At 37.5% G+C, this 19,050-nt stretch overlaps 3 protein-coding genes across 3 annotated transcripts; 2 read left to right on the top strand and 1 right to left on the bottom strand.

Moving 5' to 3' along the window:
• The first annotated feature begins 7,305 nt into the window (after positions 1 to 7,305).
• Positions 7,306 to 10,278, top strand: LOC111210020 (alcohol dehydrogenase class-3-like). Its single transcript, XM_022710237.2, has 9 exons — positions 7,306 to 7,548; positions 7,640 to 7,776; positions 7,844 to 7,890; positions 8,347 to 8,672; positions 9,165 to 9,247; positions 9,340 to 9,415; positions 9,498 to 9,655; positions 9,741 to 9,902; positions 9,993 to 10,278. The coding sequence occupies exons 1-9, from the start codon at positions 7,515 to 7,517 to the stop codon at positions 10,107 to 10,109; spliced, it is 1,140 nt and encodes a 379-aa protein (XP_022565958.2). The 5' UTR covers positions 7,306 to 7,514; the 3' UTR covers positions 10,110 to 10,278.
• Positions 10,279 to 10,432: 154 nt separating this feature from the next.
• Positions 10,433 to 13,098, bottom strand: LOC111210019 (nuclear transport factor 2-like). Its single transcript, XM_022710236.2, has 9 exons — positions 12,854 to 13,098; positions 12,642 to 12,776; positions 12,172 to 12,487; positions 11,847 to 12,091; positions 11,520 to 11,721; positions 11,243 to 11,364; positions 11,092 to 11,160; positions 10,931 to 11,009; positions 10,433 to 10,803 (listed from the first exon to the last, which is right to left on the bottom strand). Exons 1-9 carry the CDS (start codon positions 12,881 to 12,883, stop codon positions 10,670 to 10,672), a joined length of 1,332 nt encoding a protein of 443 aa, XP_022565957.2. The 5' UTR covers positions 12,884 to 13,098; the 3' UTR covers positions 10,433 to 10,669.
• Positions 13,099 to 17,305: 4,207 nt separating this feature from the next.
• Positions 17,306 to 17,945, top strand: LOC125577904 (mitochondrial import receptor subunit TOM9-2-like). Its single transcript, XM_048740006.1, has one exon. It carries the CDS (start codon positions 17,439 to 17,441, stop codon positions 17,739 to 17,741), a length of 303 nt encoding a protein of 100 aa, XP_048595963.1. The 5' UTR covers positions 17,306 to 17,438; the 3' UTR covers positions 17,742 to 17,945.
• The last annotated feature ends 1,105 nt before the right edge of the window (positions 17,946 to 19,050 follow it).

Below are 19,050 nucleotides of genomic sequence, written 5' to 3' on the forward strand. Positions count from 1 at the left end.
GTATCACCTTGGGGAGCACCAGTCCTATTTGTTAAGAAAAAAGGATGGTAGCTTTAGGTTGTGCATTGATTATAAGGGTTTGAACAGGGTGACTGGGAAGAACAAGTACCCTTTACCCAGGATTGATGAATTGCTGGAATCATAAACCTTATTGTCCAGGAAGGACTTAAGGGAAAAGAACAATCTGTTAGGACTCATGGTAGAGTGAGCAGCCTAAAGATTGGAACATGTTCACTAGGACTTGGCTGGTGCATCGAGTGGCTTGGAGATTGGTTGAATCTACTAAGACTTGAGTACTCAGTATGTTCGTAGGTACTGAATTTGATCTAGTCATGGAACTAAATTGTTCTACATGGACTTGGTGTCTACTAGGAACGCAACCTGGAGAGTTGGGTCAGTGACACAAGTCATGTCTTTGTATGGGTGCTTGATGGACCATTTGATAAGATTTTGGGTTAAATATCTATCAAGTGGGGGAGACTTGTTGTGTATATGATGACCAAGACGTGGTCAGTGAGAAGGAACAAGGTGGGAGATGCAACGAATTGGTTAGAAAGAACCAATCGAGCATGCTCCATGTTCCAGGTACAAAGGAGTTCGGATGGAACCTTTGTCATGAGACAAGAGGTTAACACCACTGGATTCGAGGACGAATCCTTCGTAAGTGGGGGAGACTTGTCATGTCCCCGATCCTGGATAGGATCGTCCGGACGGACTGCGGTGCAAGGAAACGCACCAGTCAGGTCACATGACCTAAGGACAAGCGTGTCATGGTCCTGAATGAGGGTTAAGGGCATCAGTCAGCTGAGACTTAGCCAGGATACGATGGAAATAAGGGTAAAGGAGCTGGGTGAGTGTTTAGGCAGCAGGACGAGTGTTGGCTTGAGTTCAATCAGCTCGGTTCAGCTGGTATTCAGTTCACCATGATCTGTTCAGCTCACAGGAGCTGGTAGACTAGCTCACTCAGCTGGGAACAGCTGGAGGTCAGCTCAATCCAGTGAATGGTGCGTTCTGGTTCGGATCAGTGTGGGCGAGTCCGGGACGGTTACTGGGCGAGCCGATGGTCCGGGTGCAGGACGGTTCGACCAAGTGGGTCTTAGGCTTGGGACAGGGAGTGGGCAAGCTTCCAGAGTGTGAGCTGAGGCTCAGTGATCGATTTGCCAAAGGAAGAAAAGGGGAGAAACCGCCAATGGGCGGTTATGGGGCGGTTATGGGACGGTTTTGGGAAGAAGGGATGTGATTGGTTGGTAACTGTTCGCCCAGGCGGTTGGGGACAGTTTAAATCGTCTTCTCCCTCTCATTTCTGCCATTCTGGTCGATTCCTACACCCTGAAACACAAAGAAACACAAAGAAAATACAGAGAGTTGGTCGGATTCCCAATCCAAGACCCATGGTGGTGTGAAGGCCATAAAGAGGCAGTTTTGGGAAAGATCAAGGGGGAAAGTTATGAACGACTTTCTGGTGGCTTTTGATCCGTGATGTTATCACCCAATGCATCCTCCAGGGCCTGAGAACACACGCAAATGGTGAGGAGAGAAGGTAGATGACCGGAATTCATTCCTAAAGGCCAAGACAGCCTTAAGGGCAGATGTGTGTAGAAAGGCAGTTTCATGGAAGTGCAAGGGGAGTTATGAACGACCCTGTGGTAGGTTTCCACCACTGATGAACACGTCCTAGGCTTCCTCTGCATCTTGGGAACACACGCAAACACCCAGGAGAGAAGGGAGAAGGCCGAACTTCACTCACAATGGCATGAATAGCCTTGAAGGTGGATGCAGTGTAGAAACTGGTTTCATGGAAGTTCCATGGAAGGAGTGATGGTTACGAACCATGGTTAGATCTTATCAATACTGGAAGTATGTGAAAAGGGTTTGATGAAGGCGTGCTAGGAAGAGCATGGACGCCCCTGATGAGGTAACAGGTGGGGACTGCAGACCATTGGGCATAGTCTGGTACACTATGGGCTGATCTGGTCCTGCAGTTACACCTTACTCTGTTTTATGATTATTAATCATATTATTCCTTGTTCTTATGATTGAGATTGATTATTAGACATAGTAGCACTGAACCATGGCTTGACCGGTTCAGAAGAACCCTCCATGGCCTTGGTTTGGCAGCTAAGTCTGGATCTCCTACTTCCTGATGGATTTATGGTGATCTGAATTTGGAATCCTCTTAGTGGTGAATTATCATGAATTATCATGGTATTTGGGAATTTTTATCTGATTGATTTCGAGATGGTCAAGGTGGCCGGTGGGGCTGTCCTAGGTCGAGATCCATAGGATTGAGATCGGTTCTTGGAATTCTGACTTGACCATTCTCTTAGTTAAGATTTATCATGAATTATCATGAATCCTAATGAGTTTTTAGGGATTGATTTAGAGATGGTCCCTTGGGCCGGTTTGGCTGATCTTGGCCGAGATCTATGGGATGGAGGCCGGTTCTGGGAAATCTGATTGGACCATTCTCTTAGTTATGATTTATCATGAATTGTCATGAATGTTAATTGATTTTTGGAGCAGGTTTGCTTGCGGTCGAAATTGCACCTGAGGGCATATTGGGGTCAGATCCTTGTGTTAGGATATCTGATCATATGTTGTGTGCTGGAACATATTGTCACTTATGATATTGATCATAAGGAATTGCTGGTTATTAACCTTGGTGTTGGTAAGGCAGGCCGTGCGTGATCTGATCATTGGCAAGGATGGACGACCTGATCCTTGGATGATGGATCAAGGTGTCTGATCTGATTGATCAAAGGATGCACCGGTGGTAAGAGAAACACTAATCAGGTTCAGTGGGACATGGTTCTATGACTGATTAGGAAGTATGAAGACTCATCAGTTCTGAGTCATGTGGGGTGGTTGGTTGATTGACTCAGGATCTGATGGGCATTGTTAGTCTTTGTGAGGACTTGATCTGGTTAGTCCATGAGAGGACTTGGTATGATTAGTCCATGAGCTGGACTTGGTATCATAAGTTGATAAGGCAAAAGGATGTGGAACAGTGCATGAACCGGTAAGGGCCAGATGCATGTCCTTAGCTGATTGAAGACTTCCCAAAGGTTACTTATGTCTGTGGGGATGGTTGGCTGAATGACTAAGTACCCAAGGGAAGAGTTTATGCAGGTATGATCTGTCAATGTTGCATAGATCTAGATAGAATGGCTTAGGGGAACAGAACCTCTGATTGTATGACTTGGTCTAGGTTCAGATTCGACCTTGGAGCTAGCTGGCAGTTGTGTTTACTGACCAGTAGCTGAGGTGAACTGATCAGACAAGTGTTAGATTGGATTTAGTCCAATGGATGATAGATGTTATTCCGCTGTGCATAAGTTGAAATGATCTAAGCTAGGGAATGACTAAGGTAGTCTTGAGCTAAGATCTGAGTTAGCCCTCGCCTATGGGCGATGTTTTTAAATAAAGGGCAAAATTTTTAGAGGTTCGGTCAGTGTATAGACCGAGCGACGTGAGGCATCGACCGCGGCCTGGTCGGCCGGGATCGGGTCTTACACCTCTAGTTTGTAAGTATTTTAAATCACATAAATCAGTGTGAATTAAATCTAGAGGTTTATTAGTTCTTTCAACACGAGGTGATGGCGTTTTTGTGAGCTTAGCCTGTACGCATACTTCACATTTTTGTTTACTTGTTTTGCATTTAGGAATTAGATTTAAATTCATTAATCTTTGTATAGACTTGTAGTTTACATGGCTTAATCTTTCATGCCATATATTAAAAGACTCAATCAAATAAGCAACTGGCTCTTTCTTATTCATTGAAACTTTTGGAGCTACAACTTTTGGAGTGACTGTCATTACATTCAACTTGAAAAGTCCACCCTTAACAGAACCCCTACCCAAATACATCCCATTCTTCCTAATCACGAGCTTATCCGCCTCAAAACTTGTGGCGAATCCATTCTTGCTGAGCAAGGTTCCCGAGACCAGGTTCTTCCTCATGTCAGGCACATGCTTCACATTCGTCAGAGTGACCTCATGTCCAGATGTCATCTTCAAAATCACATTGCCGCGTCCTTCAATCTTGGAGACTGCAGTGTTTCCCATCTTGATCTTCTCCTCAGTCTTGCTTTTCTGATAGGTGCTGAACATCGCCCTATCGGTGCAAATGTGGGTGGTTGCACCAGTGTCATACCACCATTCCTTGGGGTTGTTGCTTTCAACCATGTTGGCTTCAGTCACCACAGCAACGAGATCCTCCTCAGTGAGATTTATCTGAGCCTTCTCATCCTTGATCTTTTTGCGACACTCAACTGTCTTGTGCCCCACTTTGTGGCAGTAGTGACATTTCCCCCTGAACTTCTCCACAATCGCATTCGCATTGATCTCGATGCCTTTGTTCTTGAAGTTTTTTCCAGAAGCCTTCAGGGCTGCAGCAATTTTGGAAGGCTTGGCAGGAGAATGGGCGTGTGCTTTTCCTTTGCCTTTGTGCTCAGCCATGTTGACACTGTGCTCCTTAGCAGTGACCTTGTCAGCAATTCGGTTTCTGGATTCCATCTGAAGCCTCATGATGAGCTCCTCGAGCCCCATCTTCTTCTTCTTGTGCTTCAAGTAGTTCTTGAAATCCGCATAGCTTGGAGGAAGCTTTTCAATGAAGCTGAGAGTTGTGAATGTCTCGCAGATAGACATTCCTTCAGCAGCGATATCATGGCAAATGAGCTGAAGCGCTTCCACCTGATCCATGACGGGTTTTGAATCCACCATTTTGAAGTCGTGGAATTTTGAAACCACATACTTCTGGCAGCCAGCGTCCTCACCTCTGTACTTCTTGTCCAGTGATCTCCATAGCTCTTTCGCCGTGGAGAACTCACAGTAGATACGGTACAATGGGTCAATGAGGCGACCCAAAATGTAGCCTTTGCAGATGAAGTCCGAATGCACCCATATGTCTACAGTTGCGAGACTGTGAACATCATCAATCCCGTAAGGCATAATGGGCTTATCCTCCTGGATGAACTTGTCTAGCTTCATCGTTGTCAGGAAGAACAACATCTTCTTCTGCCACGTCTTGAAGCCTTTGCCATCAAACTGGTTTGGCATCAGTCCTTGAGTGAACACACTAGGGACAGCCGGAGGAGTTTGAACTGCCACCGGACCACTTGCGGTTCCTGAAATTGAACCCGTCTGATAAAGACCAGCACCGAATAGACTACGGCGAGTGGTTTCATCAGCAGCATTTCCTGCAGGGAGGATAGTGCTTGTTGTTGCTGCAGTGGTTGACGCCGTGATGTTTCCAGCGGTTGTCACGCCAGTTGCATCAGTTGCTGCAGCGTTGAGTGGAGTCTGAATGACATCCGAGGTGCCAATGGGGTTGTTGTTATCGTTTATCATTTTTCTGTAGAGAAAACATGAAAAAACGGATTAGTACTCCATTCAACAAAATAACATATTATTTTAAAGAAAATAATAGTCTAAAATCGATGTTCATTTTTGGTGTTTGAACCAAATCATATCGATATAGTCTTGAGAAAACGTTTTGCAAACTCGCTTAAAAGCGTTCGCAGAAACCATTTTTATAGACTTAGAATGTTTCACAAACTCGCTTAAGAAAGCGGTCTTGAAACGATTCATTTTATAGAACGTTTTGAAGATGTATCAAAAACGTTTTGCAAAAATGATAGAAAGCAATCCGCAAATCGTAATGAAATAAAACAGAAACGTTTCGCGGAAGTGCTATAAAGCAAATCGCAAACACGTTTCCAGAATAACACAGAAACGTTTCGCGGATAAGCGTATAGAAAATCGCAAACATCGTTATCAGATAAGAATAAAACGTTTCGCGGAAGTGCTAGAAAGCAAATCGTAAACACAGTTCCAAAACCCGTTTTTATAAATCGTTCTTCAACCTGATTCGAGCTTTAGAAATAAAGCGATTTTGAGTTAAGATTGTAAAAGCCGGAAAACCGGACTGACATAAACGATAAAATAAGAAACGATGTTAAGGAAATATACGAATGTAAAGACGAATGCAAGAACGATAAGAAATCGTATTCGCAAAGAGACATGGAGTCGAGATATGATCTCTTTCCTTAACTCGAAATATTCGCTCCGTTAGTGAGACGGAACTGTACGAATATAGAGTCCCAGGATAAAACCATGGCAGACGAATCACGCCTCACTCGTGATCGCCCTATCGAACTATAAACTCTACGAAACACTCTCGCAAAATAGACTTACGCAGAGGGATTTTTGCTGTTGGATTTTGAAACGGTAAAAGTTAAGAAATGAAGGAAGAGGAGAGACGATATTTAAAGAGACGGAGACGACCCACTTCCCGCAACAGCTGCTGCACGTGGGCGAGAATCTCGCGGAGATCGAGGAAAGTTGAGTTCCGAAACTTCTTCCTCAAGACTCTCTCTTATCTCGTTTAAAATTTTCGAGAGAATAACATGCATGACGTTTTTATTTTTTTAGACAAACTACTTGTTGTTTCAAATAAAATTGTATGCTGTTTTTTCCCGAAATAAATGACAAAACGTTGAGCTTAACTTGGTCCAAAAAGAATAGTTCTTATCGGACCCGAGCCCGAACCCGAGCCGAGCCGGGCGGCGGCGGCGCGCGCGTGGGGAGCCATCCTCTCTTCTGAAGCCGTTTACACCCTCATGTGCTTAAGACTTATTTATACTCCTCTGTTTTGTTCCTCATAGCCGATGTGGGATGTTCCCATTTTCATTCATTAAAGCCAAAGGCTTTTTTAATCTCCCGTAGGCCCATTTCTCTTCACTATTACCTTTTATTATTTTAGCCAATTAGGTTTAATAATATAGGTCCAACAATTTTCAGGTTGGTTCACTGGAGGAGGATCAACATGAGAAGCAGATTGGTTCACTTAGGAGGAACCGAAGCAGGTTGGCTCATCTGAGCAGGAGCACCATCAGCAGAAAAATGAGTCACTTGTTTCACACCAAACATCTGTAGAATGACATTGAGAGATGTGTTTAGTGTTATTCTAGAATATCACTCTCTTTTTTTTATATATATACAAGTTTTAAAATATTTTTATTCATCAAATTTATTATCTAGTTTTTACAATTTTAAAAGACGAAGAAGTTATTTTTGTAATGAAATATTATTGTTTTATTAAATTTTAGTTTTTTTTATAAAAAATTTAGTTTTATGAATTAAATAAAAAAATCCAATTAAAATTGCATATTTTATAGGATATTTGGGATCTCGAATATCCAAATGATGTGAGGGCAAATCAAAAATCATACGAATACTTTCGAAACCCGAAGCTATCTGATTGGTACCCAACTCTAATTGGTTGTCACTTCACTACTAGTCTACTATCGTTGGACAAAGCACGTTATATGATACGTCTCTTGGGCCTACTACTACTTTCAAATCGGACTTTTCTCACTCACTCCATTATTAACAAACCCGACCCGACCCGGTTTACTTATTGTAAGTGAGAAGAAAAATAAGAAACGACACTACACACAACCACAACAAGTGCCTCCCACTTCCTCTCTAATCTCTTCTTCCTTCCTGCGTCAATGGCCACTCAAGGTCAGGTTATCACGTGCAAAGGTATATGCTTTATTCCATATATATACACACTCTTTGAAACCCTATCTACTGTTGTCGATCAATCTAATTTCGACTCCCATCTCCTCCATAGCTGCGGTGGCTTACGAGCCCAACAAACCTCTCGTCATCGAAGACGTTCAAGTCGCTCCCCCTCAGGCTGGTGAGGTTCGGATCAAGATCCTATTCACTGCTCTCTGTCACACCGACGCCTACACTTGGAGCGGCAAGGTTCACTCTTTTCTCTCCTCTGCTACAGCTTAGGGATTCAAATCTCTGATCCTCTTTCCATTTTCAGGATCCTGAAGGTCTCTTCCCATGTATCCTCGGTCATGAAGCTGCTGGGTACCTTCCCTAATCATCACATCCAATTTACTCCCTTCGTTCCCAAAAGATTTATGTTTTAGAAAAATAATTTAGAACCAAGAACTCTTAGTCTAGTGGTAATAGAACTCCAGCTGGAGTGCCCGCCCTGATTAATCAGAGTCATTTTGGCCACCTTCCTGTCTATAACTGCGTACCCGGATGAAAAGCCTCATGGGGATTATTCTGGGTTTACCACTGTGATTCAAACGGATATCAAAAAAAATAATAATAATTTAGTTACAAAAAATACATTTTTAATGTAAACTTCAAACAATTATTAAAATTTTATTTGTTAAAAATTGTGTACAATAGTTAATTATTTTTGTAAATGTGAACATTTGCTGACAAAAAAAATAAAAAAATGTGAACATTCTAAAACAGAGGGAGCGTAGGGATTCTCATGCTAAAGATCTTTTTTTTTTGGTCTGGGAACAGGGTTGTTGAGAGTGTTGGTGAAGGTGTAACTGAAGTTCAACCTGGAGACCATGTTATCCCTTGCTATCAAGCCGAGTGCCGTGAATGCAAGTTCTGCAAATCCGGCAAGACTAACCTCTGCGGCAAGGTTCGGTCCGCTACTGGTGTTGGGGTCATGATGAACGACCGTAAGAGCCGGTTCTCGGTTAATGGGAAACCCATTTATCACTTCATGGGTACCTCCACGTTTAGTCAGTACACTGTTGTTCATGACGTCAGTGTCGCCAAGATCGATCCTAAGGCTCCTTTGGAGAAAGTCTGCCTTCTTGGATGTGGTGTTCCCACTGGTAAGAAAGGATTGATCAAACTCAGATTGATTATGTGCACTCCCTGTTACGCCATTTTACTGCTACCTATTATGTTTATTGAAGCAACATTACATATACTGATATAAGATTTGATCTAAATGGTTTCTTTACAACCCTCTTTTTGCTATCTAATATAATGTTATGAACCTATTAGGTCTTGTGAGTTTTTTTGGGGATGTGAAGTCTATGTTTCTTGATCCTATTAGAATACTGCAAACTTGATTGATTATGTTGCAGTCTTTGATACACATTTTATCTGCTCAGTTTGCTGTGATGTCTCTTTGGAGTGTGTTAACTACCCATTATGTTTGTCAAAGCGACATCACTAATAAGATTGATCTACATGTTTTCTTTGCCATCCTGTTTATTCTATCTGATAGGGAATCTAAACTAGTAGCCCACTTCCTTAATTGGCTTTTTGGTGATATTGAAGTAGCTAACAGTATTATATCATGTTTCTTGATATATCAGGTCTTGGAGCTGTTTGGAATACTGCAAAAGTAGAACCAGGGTCTAATGTTGCCATCTTTGGTCTTGGGACTGTTGGACTTGCTGTAAGCTACTACCTTTCTAAAACTTCTGTAGTTCGCTTTCTCCGTGGAAGTGGACGTTTTGGTTAAATTTTATTTACATTGTCAATGGATAGGTTGCTGAGGGTGCGAAAACGGCTGGTGCTACAAGGATCATTGGCATTGATATCGACAGCAAGAAGTATGAAACTGGTAAAAATTTCTTATCTTCTTTTTTTTTCATTGGCGTAGTTAATCAGACAAGGATTGAGTTCTTTCTTGGTTGGAATTTCAGCAAAGAAGTTTGGTGTTAATGAGTTTGTAAACCCAAAAGACCACCAAAAGCCAATTCAGGAAGTGATTGTCGACCTCACTGATGGAGGTGTTGACTACAGCTTTGAGTGCATCGGGAATGTCTCCGTGATGAGAGCCGCTTTGGAGTGCTGTCACAAGGTAAACATAAGAAGCCATTTAAAAGCCTAGATGATCTTACATAAGACATGAGGGTGTGCTTAAGAGTTGAAGTACGATGTTGCAGGGATGGGGAACTTCAGTTATAGTGGGTGTTGCAGCATCAGGACAAGAGATATCAACACGACCGTTCCAACTTGTGACTGGCCGTGTGTGGAAAGGAACAGCATTTGGTGGTTTCAAGAGTCGAACCCAAGTGCCTTGGCTTGTAGAGAAGTATATGAACAAGGTTAGAAAAACTTTAACTTAAAGCAACGATTCTGATTTTATCTTCTCTTCAAACACTTGACTTTTTGCATGACATTTGCAACGAGTGCAGGAGATCAAAGTGGATGAGTACATAACGCACAGCATGACATTGGGAGAGATCAACAAGGCTTTTGATCTGCTGCACGAAGGCACTTGTCTTCGTTGTGTCCTCAGTACCAGTGATTGATACACCAATGGGTTTATGTCGTCTCTCTCTCTCTTTATGCTTTATCATGTGTCTTGTGACTTGTCAATTTCCTGAGCAACAGACTCGAACCGTGTGTGCGCTTTAATAACTTTTGATTAAAAGACCGAGAAGCATCATTAATAATAAGCAACCATGTTTATGAAGATTACATGGATCTAGTGTTCGATTTAGTTGACCAACAGCTTAATACATGCTCATTTGAAAACTGAATATGATAACAAAAATGGTTTTATTGTTTCAAAATGTCATACAGGTTTAAAGTAGTAACTTCTGTCATTTTTTATGGTTTAAACACACAACTCTTCTCTAAAATCAACTCTCAAGAGTTGGACAAAACAGTTAAATTTTTAAAAAAGGACAAACAAAGCAACTGCAACACAAAGAAGTTCCGAATTCAAACCAATGATGAAAAGGAACACACAAAAATTGAAATGTTACATAACTAAAGCTATTCTCAAAGGAAGGTGTAAGAGAGTCCAAGCCTTGAAAACACAAACTAAAAGAAGAGAGATTCCAGCTGCTTTTCTTTTGTTCCTTACTTAGCGGCCAACACGGTTGTAACCGTTACCTCTTGCCCTATAGTCACCACCTCCATCCCGGTTTCCTCGGGAAGAACCAAACCGGCCTCTTGGTGCTTCTGTTGGGTATCCACCCCTTCCACGTCCTCCTCTTCCTGGTCGATAGAAATCATAATCACAGTGAGTTACACGAGGTTAACTTTTATTCTTATGAGGAATGTAAAAATATACTAGAAGAAATTGTTTGGGCATCATAGATCACAGTTTCTACAGAAGACTTACTTGCTCCGCGTACACCAGCGGGATTAGGTCTTCGTCCCTCAATGTATACGTGTCTTCCACCCAAGTATATCGGAGAAGCCTATTTATTACACAAAGGGAAACCGATAAGAACAAACCAAAATGCCAACAGAGGAAGACTCTTGTGAAGAATATCACGAGACCTTTATAGCATTCTCGACGGAAGTCATGTCCTCAAACTCAACAAAGGCGTAGCAAACACCAACAACATCCTGCATGTGTAAGATTATTTAGCTTAGGTTCTTCTTCTTCTTCAGATCACTTTCACAAAAAGCAAAAGCAAGAAAATCATACCTTGCGGGTTCTGAGGAAAACACCATCAGGTTTGATTGTACCAAAGTTCTTGAACTCTTCCTCGATTTCAGAAGCAGATATGTCGGAAGGCAAATTCCTAACGTACACTGATTTCATCTCAACTGCAACAAGATAAAACCAATATATGAATTAATGCATTTTTCCAAAATGAGAAAGAAAATCAAACAGCACCACACCCTAACCTAATTCACTTCTATAACCATTTTATATGAGGAAGTTCAAAACTTTTACTGGTCCAAAGTATAAAACAACTTACAGTCCTCAAACCCGAAGCCATCTTCCGCCTCTGCTCCATAGTCGGTAACATATGGTTGCTGCACAGGGGCAAGAGGCGCAGCCACCTGAGGGGAAGGAGTCATCAGTGGTTGATCCCACTCATTAATCTCTTGAGAGTTCCTGTTATGTGATGGTTGTGTAGAAACAACAGGCGCCGCAGCTGCTTCCTTTGCAACCCGTAACTGTGGATAAGAGAAATAATAACACATCTCCAGTTTATAAATCCAATTTTCTATAGCCAAACTGCGACAATACCAAATATGAATGAACACCGCAAGATACATGATCATAGAGGGAGTGTACTTACAATGGAAGCATAACTCATCTTGGATTTTTCACCAACGGGTGGTTCCTCTGGAGGTGCAGCCCGAGATTCATGGACCACATCAACCACAACTTCCTCCCTAGGTGTTTCCTCAACATCCTCAACTTCATCCTCGTAGTCTTCATGATGTTGGTCCTCTTGCAGACTGTACTTATCTACAGGATCATCTTTGATTTGGACAGCATCCACATAATCTCTCGCCTCTTGCTCCAGAACATAGTCAGGAACTGGAAATCCAAAACAGTGATGACACCTTTGAGTACACAACAATTAATAATTAGCTTATTAATGACTCAGCAAACAAAACCTTGGGGTTCTTCAGGATGAGAGTTTGGAGGATTGAGCTGAGCCTCGTCCCCCTTGGTCTCGGACAAATAAGAAGGCTGATGATAGGAGAGAGTTCCGTCATTGATGAACTGAAAAATATCATTGAGAACAAAGTAACCCTTCTCCTGAGGAGCAAGAAAGAAAGTCTGCATGAAACTCCTCCTGTTGCTGAACTCCTTTGTCTTCACGGATCCAGAAACAGCCACGAGAACGCCACCTTCCCAGGACTCAACTGAATTGATGGTCTTCACTTCGATGGCAGTGAAGTTCAGTGACATGACCATGTTGTGAATATTCTGCAAATCACAAAACTCAATCCTAATTAACCAAAGCACAAAACTTTACTAATCAAACAAAGAGGGTTTTCATTTTCTACACACAAACATCAAAAACAGATCACAAAACTGAATCTTAATTAACTAAATTGGTAATGAAGAAATTTATCATTACCAGCAAAGAATCAGCTGTTTCGCTGGAATCACCATCGACGCGGATGGCTTTGCTAGTGTCGGAGTAAAACTGGTGGATGAGATCTGGCTGCTGCTGCAACACTTGATAGTACTGTCCCACGAAGTACGAACCAACCTGCACACACACAACACCGATTCAGATACTCAACATAAACCGATAAGAGGTTTGCTATTTTTCGAAAAGAAACTCGCCTGCATCGCTCCAGGATAAGGAGTCGCCATTATTAGCACCACTAAAGCTCAACGAGCAAGATCCCAAGGAGGAGGAGGAGGAGATCGGAACGCTCCGATACGAAGAAGTTTCCGAGTTAAGCGAAACGGATCTGAGAAGGGTGAGAAAGGGTTTATAGGGAGGAACGAAATGGAGAGTTTGAGATCTAACGAGGAAGAAGAAGACTAAAAGGGGGGTTTTTGAGTGTACTACTGTTTAGATAGGGTTACGAGGAGGCGTTTCTCTTTTTAGTTTTGAGATTTGGGACCTTGTATTTCTTTCTCTCTTTAATTTCTACCCCGTATGTTTTGGATTCGTACTCAAATATCCCTACTTCTATAACACATTTTGTAAATCTAGTTTTGGTTTTTGCTAAACGTAACATTATCAAGATAAAATCTGCTAAAATTCGGCCCGTCCGGATTCGAAGTTCCAGGGTTAATAGATTTTTGTCTCATTCATGTATCTACAAATTTTGGTTCAAATTCAGTTCGTATCTTGCCGGATTTGGTTCGGGTTCAAATAAACTGTTTAAATATTTTTGTTTTAAAAAAAAAAAATTATAGATACTTTAATTTCTAAAAATATAAAAATAAATATAAATATAACATATTTTGAATAATATATGGCAAAATACTTAAACATAAGAAAGAAATTGGTTTGACTTGAATATTTGAATATCAAATCAATATATATTTCAAGTATTTTTTTTGGTGATTGAGTATTGTTTAGCTAATTTAGATATTTATTTTTGACTATTTGTATACATTTTCAAATATTCTAGATAACTTCAAAATATCTTATATATTTAGGATATTTTTGGATATTAGTTCTGAATATAATTAACAGTACTAAGTATATAAATCCAATTTGGATATGTGAAATATTTTTATTTATATCTGGTTTGGTTCAGGTTTTTAGATACCAAAGTTTTGAAGTTGTTCAGATATTCAACCAGTTTTAGTTCGAGTTCTGTACTATTTTTCTAAATCGAATTTGGTTTATGTTTTTTGGATACGGGTCTTTCGCTAGTACTAACTTTAGTTTAGACCGTCTAATTTAAGTAACATGATACAAGATTAATAACAGTTGTTTATAACGTTTAATGTTAAGTTAGAAATATGTTTTCGACTTCAAATAATAAGGCATTCAAAGAAAATATTTTCAAATTTATTATTAATTAACATAATAAAATTTATATTTTTAATAAAATTTATTTTGGTAATTTTAAGAGACAAAAACTAAAAAAACTACTTAGAAGATTTGTTATATATATATTAAAATTGAAAATAATAAAATTGAAATAATTTTCTTTGAATACTTTATGTGAAAACTTCAAATTAAAAAATATATAAATTGACAAATTTTTCGTATAGTCTTTAAGTACTCTCTATTAATATATCACTTCTCGTGTTAACTGATCGCTTATCCTTTTTTTTTATCAACCGACGATCGGTTACTTTATATTCTATTTTTCTCTCTTTTTCCCTTATGCTGCCATGATCGAATTATAATTTTTTCTTTCATGTTGGTCTCAACAAAGGCAGTTTTTTTTTCATATTACAATTCTCAGTATAGATTGATTATTCATTTTTTATTTTCTGAACAAAACTATTTTTCCCTTTATTTTTTAAATTTTGACAATCTATCAGTCTTATGCCATAAACATATATTTAAAATATTTTATCACTTGTTAAAATTTAGCTTGTACTTTTATAATAAATTATTTTATCATCAAAAAGTTGAATAGTAGAAAATGAAATTATTTGTTCAAAAGTGACTGAATCTAAAACAGTTTTTTATATTTATTTATTATATACATATATTCATATAACTAAAATTATAAAAATATTCTGAATTTTTTTGGTTATTTATTTTATGTATTTATAAATAAATATTAAAATTTATATATATTTTAATATATATGCTTTTGGTTTATAGTTTTCTGGATCAGTGCACTGTTAATTAGTAACATGCTGATGATACTTTTCTTTTGGGAGAATCTCTGTTTTTTTATTATCTATAATGTATAAATTATTATATCATATTCCGTTGTATTATCTTTTCGGTTGAAGTTTTTTGATGTTATGTTATGATATTCATCCTCAATTTTCATTATGAAAAAATAAATTTTATAATCGTATCGTTGAAATAGTTTTAATGAAATAATTTTATTTTCAAAATATAAATCTTTGATATGTTTGTTTTATTACACCATATCATTTTATTTATACACGCATCAAGAATTGGTAAGTAAGGAGAATAAATAAGACGGCGAAAACTAAACCTAGTACCAATAGAAAAATTTTACTGTACTCAAGTCGCATGTGTGTTTAACTATGAAGAGTTTTATGTACCAGTAGAAAAGTTTTAGTGTATTCCAGTCGTGTGTGTGTTCTGAAAAGGTTTATGTATGCATTGATCTCAAGATTATGATGACATAAAAATGTTTAAAAAAAAGAAAAGAAGATAAGATAAAAAATTTATCGCTTATATTTTACTTATGTTTTGCTTATATATTATTTATTTTAGATTTTTTGTTTCACTTTCATGTTTAGTTATTGTTTAATTATTTATTATGACAAACTTAATGTTTTTATTACTAAAACAAATCCAGTTCACAAATATAAACAAAATTTAAAATTTATATATTTCGCATTAAATTTAAATTTTATCAAAATAATTATTCTCTTTAAAGCGTGAATAAAAACTTACTTACCTTTATCATTGGAATCACAAATTTTTCCAATCAATATGGTTATTTAATTTTTTTATTATCATACAATACTGGCATTGAACATCTTCACCGTCTTATCATCACCCATTTGAGCTAAATCTAATTCAAATCAACAAGTGAGCTTGGTTAACCACTTCTTCCTTTATATAGTTTACATATCAGATGTACATTCAAATGAAATATTTTCAATCATCACAACTAGTATATCTACTGTTTTTTACCTGAACATTTATTTAATGCAATTTAATGCATCGATCACTATATTATTACAAATATTTGTTTTCTCTTAAAATAGTTAAATAAAAATTAATGTATTTTAATTTGATTTCACTTGCTAGAAGAGTGCATATATTAATAAGAGAGACAAACAAAAGAGATCTTTGTACATGATGAATATTAGTTGAAACTTATAAGGATGATGATTTTTACAAATGTCTATAAAGTTTGGTGATTTACAGATCTAATAAATGTATTTTAAATGTTAACTTAAAATCATATTTTTTTTCTTCAGATTTATGTCTATGTATTGTTATCATATATTTTTCTAAATTATCAAACATTCACGGTAAAGTCAAATCCATAAATAAATCTGTATGGTTGAATAACTGTAGATGTCAATTAGTATTTAGGAATCACTTAATGAATAACATGTTATTAGAGATTGACCAGCACACAACTGTGAGGATATTAATTTTATTATTTTTATAAATTAATATTTGTTTTTGATAATTAGTATTATATATTTTATATGTTTCATCATATAATTTATTGCATGAGTATTTGAATATTTTTAAGTTTTTATACATCATAATCGAACCCAAATAAAATCGGATAATATGATTACTTTTGGTTATTTGGTTATTTTTTGGTTATTTTTAATTTGAATTTAAAATACCTAAATCGAATCGGTTAATATGATTACTTTTGGTACAACTATCCGAACCTGTTTCAGATATATTGGGTTTTAGATACTTTAAGCTTTCTATACATCAAAACCGAATCAATCAAGACTTGGGAGGAGTGAACTTGAAACCCATCCAAAATTTTATAATATCCGAATGAAGCCTAATTTCAAAACAAAACAAAAATGATACTCATAAGAAACAACTTGTACCTAAACGGATACCCAAATGTATATACCTAATTGATTTTGTAAAGAAATAAAAAAAAATTGTTAACCATTTTGAATTCTTGTCACAAATAGAGCAATTTCATTGAGACATATCAAATTACTATGGTTAATATGCAAATAAATTATGTTGAAATATTATAGTAAGGATAATTAACGTAGTTAAAAAGAGTAAGAAATAAAATGTAAAAGATAGGAGTATAAAAAAACACTTCAAAATATGTAAACTATCAAATAAATTCTTACAATTGTCTTTACAATTCATCATCATCATTTATGTTTTGTATTTATGTAATAAATGACGTCGCATTATATATCTAGAAAAAATAATAAATGAATTGATTATAATTAATAAAAAAATGGAATGAAAATAATATTAAAAATCAGTAAGGATCACTTAAAAATAGACAATTTTTTTTTTGTAGTTCAGTTTTAATAGAATAGATTCTGATAAATATTTTTAAAAGTATTAAGTTAAAAACAATAAATCTATATAAATGCAGCAAGGCTAGATATGAGCAATTAATGGAAGTTTTGGGCCATATGAACTATAATTAAATGGGCCGAAATAGATAATTTATTGGGATTTATGACCCAATAAAAGATTTCAAGCTGAACAAAAAGCGAAACCCTTGTCGCTCGCTCTCTCCGCCTTCTTTCCGCAAAAAGAAAAAGAAAAAGAAAAACTCAAAATCAGTGGATGATGGCCAAGAGAATCGGTGGACCCGGGAAATCTAGGGACGAAGACTCAACCATCTTGGGGAGGATCTCCAACTCCGACATCGTATCTCATGGAAGACGCGCCGCCGGAGATGCCGTCGGAGTGTCGAAGAAATTGCTGTGGAGCACCGGAAAAGCGGCGTGGATCGCTGGTACAACGTTTCTCATCCTTGTTGTTCCGTTGATCATCGAGATGGATCGTGAAGCTCAGCTCAACGAGATAGATCTTCAACAGGCTAGCCTCCTCGGAGCTCCGGCCCAACCTATGCAAAGGGGAGTCTAGTAAAACCCTATGAACTGAGGGTTCTTGGTGTTTTGTCTGTTTTACTAGTTACTGTTGTGGTTTTGTTGGATTTGGATTCTTATATTATTTCTTTGAATGGATTAACCCTCTAATGGACTGCTTAGACATGGATGGTGGTCTTCTTCATGTTACTTTTAAGTTTTATATAAGCGTATGGACGTGATTGCGTCGTTATGTTTTATTGAACACTTCGGTTTCGATGCTAGAATTATTTGGAAATAGATGCATATTCTCTGTCTAGCTTATCTTATAACTAAACTGGTGTTCTTAGAAACGATCATTCCTGTTCGAACTATTTGGAAATAATAATAATTTCGTTTCATATTTTGCAAATAAAGGTTGAGATGATAAGTGGTTTGTAATTGTACTAGTGTTGGTATTGTATTATAATCGAATTCAAATTGGGAAATGCAAGTATGTGAACTGTAAATTGAAAAACTAAACTCAGACGATTATTCTGAGGTTTTTGATTCTCTATCGAACTTGGGGGTTGTGTCTTGAGTGATAACTAATGTTTATAAACATAGTGGGGACATTTGTTAGGTATCTGTTTTGATTACTTCATAAATAATCAAATGACAATGATGATTTCCACTTTGATCTCAAGATTACCATCTGCAATAAACTTAAATTTTCTAGAAGAAATTTATCATATTCCCACTATTCAATCTTTAGAAGATCTTAAGCGCCCATTACCACATCTTCCAATTAGTATGTCATTTGTGATTTAGAAAATCATCAACAAAACATAAAATTAAAGAATATAGACCAGCTCTATCGGCTATAATCAATTAAAAACTGCTGTTAAACAAACATAAAATCACACCAATAGTATTAAGGTTTCGAATGGTGACCATCGTCCTCTCCCGCCCCGCAGTTAACAGTAACAAAAATCTCTACATATACTATATATCTATACATTTTTATAACTGTTAAAAGCGCACCGCAGTTGAACCGCTTATCCCGCACAGCTCAAACCGCAGTCACTATTCGGATACCCTCTTTCTCTTGAATTTGGATGTTTTACGAGTTTCATACATTTCAAAGAAACTAATTGTGATACCAAGTATAACCTCTAGCTCTCTGTAAAATAATATCCACATTCTTTTTTTTTTTTAACACAAAATCCACATTCTATTTTCTCCAACTAGTAAGGCGCATCAAGAAACGTATTTAAAGTTACATAGAAATTTGTAAACATCTATATTTGTGAAACAAACACAACAACAAAAATTCTCAGCTTTTAGTTTGAGAAGCAGAGTAAAGATTATCTCTCTCAACAATTAGT

Source organism: Brassica napus, chromosome A9, assembly GCF_020379485.1.
Source record: "Brassica napus cultivar Da-Ae chromosome A9, Da-Ae, whole genome shotgun sequence".
In the NCBI taxonomy this organism is placed as follows: Eukaryota; Viridiplantae; Streptophyta; class Magnoliopsida; order Brassicales; family Brassicaceae; genus Brassica; species Brassica napus.